The sequence below is a fragment of the Adiantum capillus-veneris genome, chromosome 4, assembly GCF_014529385.1.
Source record: "Adiantum capillus-veneris isolate H3 chromosome 4, ASM1452938v2, whole genome shotgun sequence".
Taxonomy (NCBI): Eukaryota; Viridiplantae; Streptophyta; class Polypodiopsida; order Polypodiales; family Pteridaceae; genus Adiantum; species Adiantum capillus-veneris.
The window spans coordinates 43,419,348-43,428,745 of NC_140934.1; the positions used below are offsets into that span (position 1 = coordinate 43,419,348).

Below are 9,398 nucleotides of genomic sequence, written 5' to 3' on the forward strand. Positions count from 1 at the left end.
AAAGAGCCCAAGGAATGCAGCCCGACAGGTCTCCCCCACAAAGGCCCAACATTCTCCCACGAAGGTATGTCACCTCTCTCTGTCTCTCTCTGTGTTGTGTACAACGTACCTATATGTGTAGTAGAGTATTGAGGTGTGGAAATATTGAGTAATGAATATGGATTTATTCTTTTCAGAGACAAAAGTTACAGCCTCCTCGCAAAATCAGTCGCTTTGCTCACCCCAAGGATGTGGAGATGCCATTAAAGTCATTCTGCACGATGGAAAGGGGGAAATAGAAAAACCACCAGCACATAAACTCGATGCCTCTATATAGCTCAGTGATCTCACAGCACCCCTATCCCCTAGCAAACACACATCTAGATACACAATCTGCAAACAACTAATGCCCAAGCCCGTACCCGACCAACCCTGACTAGATAGATCCAATTGCAAAATAGGTCCAGATAGCTTCCATCTATAACACTGTAGAGCACATTAGGACATATAGGCAGTCCAATAACAATCGACACTAAAAACCCCAATCAAATCTTTGGCAAGCACCCGTTTCCCTTCAAGCTTGTGGATTTGAACACAGCAACATCCTTAAAGAGAGGACACACTCACCACCCATCGGAAGCACATATATGCCCGACATACTATTAGATGCAAAAGCAAGAGAGAATATTAAGACTAATTTGAGAAAAGAGTGGACAAATATCGAGGCAGACTCTTCAAAAAAAGGTGTATGATGCTCCAAACACGCTGATGATCTCCCACTTTCAGTGCTCAAATGACTCCTTGCCTCCTTCGCTTTCGATCATCTTCACCTGATATGGCATGCCCCTTGTGAGTCGGTCCCGGCCACACCAAGCAATTGCATGGTCAACAAGGCCGCCCACCTCGTGTACTCACTTGCTCGGCCAACCTCTCGTGACTCCAATCATCGCTACCATGGCCACCACCCCTTGTTCAAGGCCATACCCTTTCAGTCGATGACCCGCCATCTAAAAACGGCTCTCCCTTGTCCATTACAGGCCACCCTCAGCAGCGCAAGCTCATCTTTCATGCTGGGTCTCCCACAAAGCAGCGTCACCTCTCAGCAACTCCAAGCCACAACTCATAAGCTGCGCCAATCCTTCTTGTTATACCATCCACAGCCGGCCACCACCCTCCGTATATCAGGTCGTCACCCCTTCTGGCGGTCTCCTCCTTTCAATCGGCTGCCACCCCATGCTCTGACTCCCTTGCTCTTGGCTGCATCTTACTCCTGCAAGGCCCAATGGACCTTCTCTTCACCTGCTTACCCTGTGGCGGCCCCTCAGGCAGCCAACCATGCACCCTTCTCTCACCTCTGTTGTCCAATGCTCCTACGAGCTCTCCTTTCCCTGGTCACGCCATCACTGGCTGCCTAACTCAAGCTGCACCACCTCATGGCTCCTCTCCTCGTGCTCCCTCTGCAGCGCTGGCCAATAGCGACCTTGCTATTGGTCGCCTTCCTCTGCAAAACTGACGCGACCCTTACCTCCTGACGAGCTTTCCTTATGCAACTGGCCGGGTTCTCCTTGCTTTTCATGGCGGGCTACTCAGTCCCGATATCCAACTCCATCCCCATCCTTCATGGGCTTCCAGACATCTGTCCCGCATGCCATGCCATGCAGCTCACGAACTCGAGCCCACCCAAAAGCTCCGCCACCTCGCCTTTCTCTGCAATTCCGAAACTAGTTCTCGTTTTTGTTTTTCCTTCTTACAAAGCATGGCGATAATTTTACTTTTCCTTATATAGCTTGCGATAGCTTGCGGTTCCCACCCGAGTTCGACCGCAATCCCTTTGCTCTGCCAAATGAGTAAACCTCAAGGCCGTGATAGCCGAGTCCAAATATTTCCATCTTCAAGTAGCCACGGCCACCTCCTTTGAGTCGCACTTCAAAAGCTTTGTAATTTGCCGATAGTGGAGGGCACCCCGATTGTCGGGATCAAAAACTCCCCCTTCAGCTTCTCATCACCCCCGCTTCAAGTTGTGCTCCGCACAAAGCTTTATAAAAAGGCTATTTCTCATGCGGATGAATGAGCTTATGGCCGCCCCTCTCATGCCATCTCCTACGACGGCACCATTTGGTGGAGATACCCATCGAGCTTTGAAACCCTCGAGCACTTTTGACCTCCATGGCTTTTGCACCATCTTCGACCTATTCAATGCCTCATTTGCTATACACTCCTTGATAGTCGAGTGTCATGCAGACAGCCTGCCCCAAATCCCATATCACAAACTTCATGGTACCTGCATCCAATACCCCTTGCATTGTTCCCAACCTTGGGATATAAACATTTGCTCTTATCACCTGTGATAGCAAAAAAAACACTTGCAGTTTTGACTACTGAGTGCTCCATCTCCCTGTACCTGGCTCCTAGCTCCATCAAATATCTGCTCAAGGTCTTTGCCAATTGCCTGCAAACTGCCATGACTCGACTTCTTGCACTTCCATAGGTCGACACAGTTTGGCCGTACCATCATTGCCCACCCCCTTGTTGAGCTTTTATGCTCAACCATAGTATTATTTAGATAGGATATCATTTCATAAGAAGAAAGTTGATAGATACTATGTACAAGAGCTAAATAAATAGCAGTAAATAGTAGATAGATAGAGAGAGATTCAATGGTTGTAGCACCCGTCGGGGTCAAATGGAAAGCCATAGGCTTTCCCAATTGTAATGAAGCTTCCACCAGGATAAAAAATATAGCTTTGATCATCAGTATCCGTCTGTAAAACAGAGGCAAGGATTCCGTGCTTTGCACCTGTAATTTTGTCAGCCAACCAGTTTCGTAGACCTACATAGCAACACCCTTCAAAAATTTGTATACATGGACCATCTGCACGCCCAAAACAAACATGCACACCCTGCATAGCTCCTACATCCTGTGTCTCCTAGCCATTGTCAAGAGAGATCTCCATAGCATCGTCGTCTTTGAAAAACACAACCTGTAGCAAGCGGCATAGTGTTGCTTGCATAACAACCTTTATCAACAGATCCATCAGCAGCATGACACCAACCTGCGGGATCCGATCATCCAAAACAAACATTGGCAAAACCTCATCTGTAGGCTCTTCAAGTGATAATGAAGTAGACACACAGCCTCGCATATCCTGTATCCTCGCCATAGCTTTAGCAACCAAAATTTGCGCTTCGTCATCAACATCGACCATCGGCTCATCGAATCCCCATTCATCTTCATCAAGAAATTCCTCTTCAGTCAGCATGGTCTGACCATCACAAGGCACGAGAGAGGGTTTCCCGACCCCCTGGTCTTTGCAAACTGGCTCTTCATCTACTACTTGTTGTTCTTTGACCAAATTATCAACATACATAACATCATAGGTCTCATACCTTGAGAAAGCAGATTCCGTTTCCCATGTGTTGTCCGTATCCAAGGCACTGCTATAGCTCAAACACATTTCACCTTTCTCTACAAAACTCACCGACTTTGGTACTTCAGCTATCTTCTCCACCGCTTCTTTTTCGAAATGCACTTGGTCAAGCACATTAGGCGGTACTCGGTAGACTCCTCTCTGCAACTGTTGAGCCCTGGTTGGCACTTCTTCTACCTCTTCTACCCTGGCATTAGCTTCATGTGCTTTTATCACATTCATATTGACAAAAGGTGCTTTTATCTCATGATGCTCTTCAATCTATTTGAGCCTAGGTCCACTGGCTACCGTGATTGCCGACTGTAGCAATCCTGCCTCCATTTTCTTCTTCATCTTTCAACTCTTTGCTCTGGAATTCTGACGGCTTCATCATAATTGCTTGGATCTTCATAATCGACTCTCACAAACATAGGGATACAAGCATGATAGAAACCTTTCGAGCTTCAAATATCCCGCATTGGTTGCTTGGGTAGCAGCCGCCAAATCCCTCCAAAAAGCTTCAAATTTATCAACAAAAGCATCAAAATTTACACTTACGTCCTGTTGTAAACCCTTGATCTTTGCATCTGCTTCCGAAGCCGACACGACCTTTCGATACCTTTGTAAGAATTGTTCGCAAAATCCAATCCAAGTCTTCTTGTGTACACCTTCTAAGCCATCGAACCAAACTTTTGCTTTACCTCGCAACACCAAAGGTAGAGTTTGGAGCTTTGCTTCGTCACCTGGCATCCACAATACCGTCAGCATGAACAGCTCAAAATTGGCAAGACAAGCATCTGCATCCTCATCTCCTTTAAACACTGGCCCAAACTCCTGCTTCATCTTGACTCAAGAACACCTTGTTAAGAAGCAATCAGTGGGTCCTCCGTGGGGGCACCACAAGATGAAAAGGGAGAAATGGGAAAACCACCAGCACATAAACTCGATGCCTCTATATAGCTCAGTGATCTCATAGCACCCCTATCCCGTAGCAAACACACATCCAGATACACAATCTGCAAACAACTAATGCCCAAGCCCGTACCCGACCAACCCTGACTAGATAGATCCAATTGCAAAGTAGGTCCAGATAGCTTCCATCTATAACATTGTAGAGCACCGTAGGACATATAGGCAGTCCAATAACAATCGACACTAAAAACCCCAATCAAATCTTTGGCAAGCACCCGTTTCCCTTCAAGCTTGTGGATTTGAACACAGCAACATCCTTAAAGAGAGGACACACTCACCACCCATCGGAAGCACATATATGCCCGACATACTATTAGATGCAAAAGCAAGAGAGAATATTAAGACTAATTTGAGAAAAGAGTGGACAAATATCGAGGCAGACTCTTCAAAAAAAGGTGTATGATGCTCCAAACACGCTGATGATCTCCCACTTTCAGTGCTCGATTGACTCCTTGCCTCCTTCGCTTTCGATCATCTTCACCTGATATGGCATGCCCCTTGTGAGTCGGTCCCCACCACACCAAGCAATTGCGTGGTCAACAAGGCCGCCCACCTCGTGTACTCACTTCGGCCAACCTCTCGTGACTCCAATCACCGCCACCATGGCCACCACCCCTTGTTCAAGGCCATAACCTTTCAGTCGATGACCCACCATCTCAAAACGGCTCTCCCTTGTCCATTACAGGCCACCCTCAGCAGCGCTCACAAGCTCATCTTTCATGCTGGGTCTCCCACAAAGCAGCGTCACCTCTCAGAAACTCCAAGCCACAACTCATAAGCTGCGCCAATCCTTCTTGTTATACCATCCACAGCTCGCCACCACCCTCCGTATATCGGGTCGTCACCCCTTCTGGCGGTCTCCACCTTTCAATCGGCTGCCACCCCATGCTCTGACGCCCTTGCTCTTGGCTGCATCTTACTCCGGCAAGGCCCAAGGGACCTTCTCTTCACCTGCTTACCCTGTGGCGGCCCCTCAGGCAACCAACCATGCACCCTCCTCTCACCTCTGTTGTCCAATGCTCCTACGAGCTCTCGTATCCCTGGTCACGCCATCCCTGGCTGCCTAACTCAAGCTGCACCACCTCATGGCTCCTCTCCTCGTGCTCCCACTGCAGCTCTGGCCAATAGCGACCTCGCTATTGGTCGCCTTCCTCTGCAAAACTGACGCGACCTCCTCTTCATGCAACTGCCACCCCCTTTTGTACTCACCTGACGGGCTTTCCTTATGCAACTGGCCGTCTTCTCCTTGCTTTTCATGGCGGGCTACTCAGTCCCGATATCCAACTCCATCCCCCTCCTTCATGGGCTTCCAGACATCTGTCCCGCATGCCATGCCATGCAGCTCACGAACTCGAGCCCTGAGCGACCCAAAAGCTCCGCCACCTCGCCTTTCTCTGCAATTCCGAAACTAGTTCTCATTTTTTTTTTCCTTCTTACAAAGCATGGCGATAATTTTACTTTTCCTTATATAGCTTGCGATAGCTTGCGGTTCCCACCCGAGTTCGACCGCAATCCCTTTGCTCTGCCAAACGAGTAAACCTCAAGGCCGTGATAGCCGAATCCAAATATTTCCATCTTCAAGTAGCCACGGCCACCTCCTTCGAGTCGCACTTCAATAGATTTGTAATTTGCCGATAGTGGAGGGCACCCCGATTGTCGGGATCAAAAACTCCCCCTTAGCTTCTCATCACCCCCGCTTCAAGTTGTGCTCCGCACAAAGCTTTATAAAAAGGCTATTTCTCATGCGGATGAATGAGCTTATGGCCGCCCCTCTCATGCCATCTCCTACGACGGCACCATTTGGTGGAGATACCCATCGAGCTTTGAAACCCTCGAGCACTTTTGACCTCCAAGGCTTTTGCACCATCTTCGACCTATTCAATGCCTCATTTGCTATACACTCCTTGATAGTCGAGTGTCATGCAGATAGCCTGCCCCAAATCCCATATCACAAACTTCATGGGACCTGCATCCAGCACCCCTTGGCTTATTCCCAACCTTGGGATATAAACATTTTCTCCTGTCACCTGTGATAGCAAAAAAAACACTTGCAGTTTTGACTACCGAGTGCTCCATCCCCCTGTACCTGGCTCCTAGCTCCATCAAATATCTGCTCAAGGTCTTTGCCAATTGCCTGCAAACTGTCATGCCTCATCTTCTTGCAGTTCCATAGGTCGACACAGTTTGGCCGTACCAACGACAAATGAGGATTTTCACAGGGAATATGGGTTAAGTCTTGAGGGGAAAGATGTTAGGAAGTTGATAGATGCAGATGTGCCCATATCCAATTGGATGAAAGTTTTCAAGTTTCTTCCAGTGAAGGAGAAAAAAGTGTCGATAAAAACAGCAAGGCCGGATCACTACAAGGCATTCTACCAGCTCTACAAGCAGGTGTATCAATCCAAACCACCAAACTATCTGCCGGGAGTCAAGTTTTCACGCAGATATGTTTATTTCGTATGCACAGGTCCGGTAAATGGGCTGAGTTTGCATCTGAGGTGGTGAAGAATGTGACCAATGAGGGTCACTTAGAAAGGAAAATAGAACAATGGAAGTTAGAGACTTCCCAAGTATCCACAGGAACCCCAAGTGGTTCTTCCATCTTGTGTAAATACCCCATCAGGAAGTACATCAGCCGAAAGTGGGCTTTTTGCGACTACTCAGTCTGCGTTTAGTGTTGAAGTCTCCACGTCCTTGCAAGAACTACTTGTTGAGGTTAGAAAATCTCATGACAATGTATCAACTGAGTGTCAGAAGGCTAAGGATTTTGTGGTCAAATCTGTTGCTGATGTGCACCGTTGCGAGGATGCCCTTGACACCATCTGAATGAACTTCCTTAACGATGCCAATGTACCAACAAGCTTTCTTGACAGACTCCAATAAAAATTTGACCAAGAAAAAGCCACCCTACAACAGGCACATGTATGCTTTTAACTCCATCTGATTGTAGTATAATACCTGCAAAGTACTGGTTTGGATGTACACTATACTATAGTCTATATACTGTTGTGGAATGATTACACAATAATACCTATAAAGTAGATTGATTACTATAAATAATGGTAACATACCTGCAAAGTAACGGTTGCAATACTGGTATTGGTATTCTATTGGTGAACATGTCACTATAAGTTCTATCAATGATCACAATAACGGTATGAAAGCAACATAATACAGATATAACAACAAAATAATACTGATATAGTAACAAAACAAAATAGTAGTTTAACACTAAAGTAACGGTATGATTATGATAACCATAATGTACTGAACTCTAATAGTGAAAATGGTATTATAAGTTTTACAATACCGTATTATGGCTCTATCATACCGGGATGGGTAAATGTGGTACCACAAAACCGAATAATAAAAAAACATAATAGTATGACAATAACATCAATTCGGTAAGGGTAGATGATAATACCGTTAGGATGTTATCATACTGGTAGGATTATATCCTACCGATATGATTAAATCCTACCGGAATGATTATATCCTACCGGTATGATTACATCTTAACAGTATGGTTATATCCTACCGGTATGGTTACATCCGACTGGTATGGTTAGATCCGACCGGTATGATTACACCCTAACGGTATGATAAAATCCAACCAGTTTGATGTTATCCTTCCGGTATAATGTTATCCTACCGGTATGATGTTATACTATCCAATATAATAACATCATACCGGTGGGATAACATTATACCGGCAGGATGTAATCAAACCGGTATGATAACATTATTATACCGATCTTCAAGCATTCATACCAATTTTATACATGTTTGACACTGTGTGATAATAGAGGTCTCTTGCCTAGAGGAAGAATTATCCAAATGCTTGGAGCATGAGGAAACCTTTGGTCTCTGTGTCACGTTTGTGATAGACATGGTTAGTCAACCAATGCTACCTAAAACCATAGTCTTGCCTGCACGAGTTTCAGCTCCTGGACATAGTGTTGTTCTCATTGATGTGTGCAATGCTTGTGGTGTAAAAATTCATGATAATCGCTCAAGACATGTTGTTCTATTGCCTTGTTCACATGCATACCATGCATTCAGCTATGCTCCATTGGCTGAGAAAGGAAAGTGACTGCTTATGGATTGCCCCGGAGTTATTTCTGCAGAAGACAAATCCCTTCTAAAGAAGAAGCCAATTGAACCATGCCCAATAACAGGTGAGAAATTTGTTTCAACGGGTAAGAAACACACCATTGTTTTAATTAGGTGGTTGATTTTTGTTTCTCTGATGTTTTCTCAGAGTCAAGGTGCTTCAGAACTACTGTCGGTAAAGACACAAGGAACGATGCAGTGACGCCTGCATACAAGACACCTGTGGAGGTTTTACTTGATGAAAGTGTCCCTGCTAATTAATGCTAAGAAACCTATTTTGGAAACAACATAAGAACAAAAAAACTTTGAGGTAAAGGAGCAGAGTACGACTGGTGCTGAAGGGAAAACCCAGAATGAGGAGGATGATGTGTTGCTAGACACTGGTGTGCGGGTGACAAGATCAAAGACCCCGAGAAAACGAGGCCAACATGGCAAGAGTAAGTTTTTTCATTGATTAAGGCTCTAATAAGTGATCTTTTGCTGCACAGCTTTCTAAAGCTGATGGTCGTGTAGATGTCAGGCTGGAGGGAAGTCCCAAAGAGACCCTTGCTCAGCATATGAGAAAGGCAAAAACAAATAAAATCGAGAAGACTGCAGATGAGAAGCCTGAAATGGAGAAAAAAAGCAAGGAAGAAGAAGAGACCCAGGGGTAGCCAAAAGAGGAGATGGACATAGAAGACACTAAGGAGATGCAGAATATCGGCACAAGTTCTGACCCTAAACCCAAAGCCTGCAAAAGATTATAGTTTGCCCCCCCTATGTTTCTTTTTATGTAACCACTTCTGAAATTAATATAAGTTTCTTTCCCATTCGACGTCTCTTTCATCTTGTGCCTAATTTTTGAGCATTGTGTATTTTTATTGTATGATTTCAATCTGTAGATATGTCCTAATTGTATATTTAAATTTGATTCTTGTGTAATTTTGC

At 45.4% G+C, this 9,398-nt stretch overlaps 1 protein-coding gene and 1 pseudogene across 1 annotated transcript; both read right to left on the bottom strand.

Annotated features, from left to right (window-relative positions):
- Positions 1-286: 286 nt before the first annotated feature.
- On the bottom strand, positions 287-3,629 carry LOC147459055 (uncharacterized; annotated as a pseudogene).
- A 165-nt stretch (positions 3,630-3,794) lies between these two features.
- On the bottom strand, positions 3,795-5,552 carry LOC147459056 (uncharacterized). The gene has a single exon (XM_086510417.1). It carries the CDS (start codon positions 4,227-4,229, stop codon positions 3,795-3,797), a length of 435 nt encoding a protein of 144 aa, XP_086366543.1. The 5' UTR covers positions 4,230-5,552.
- Between the last annotated feature and the right edge of the window lie 3,846 nt (positions 5,553-9,398).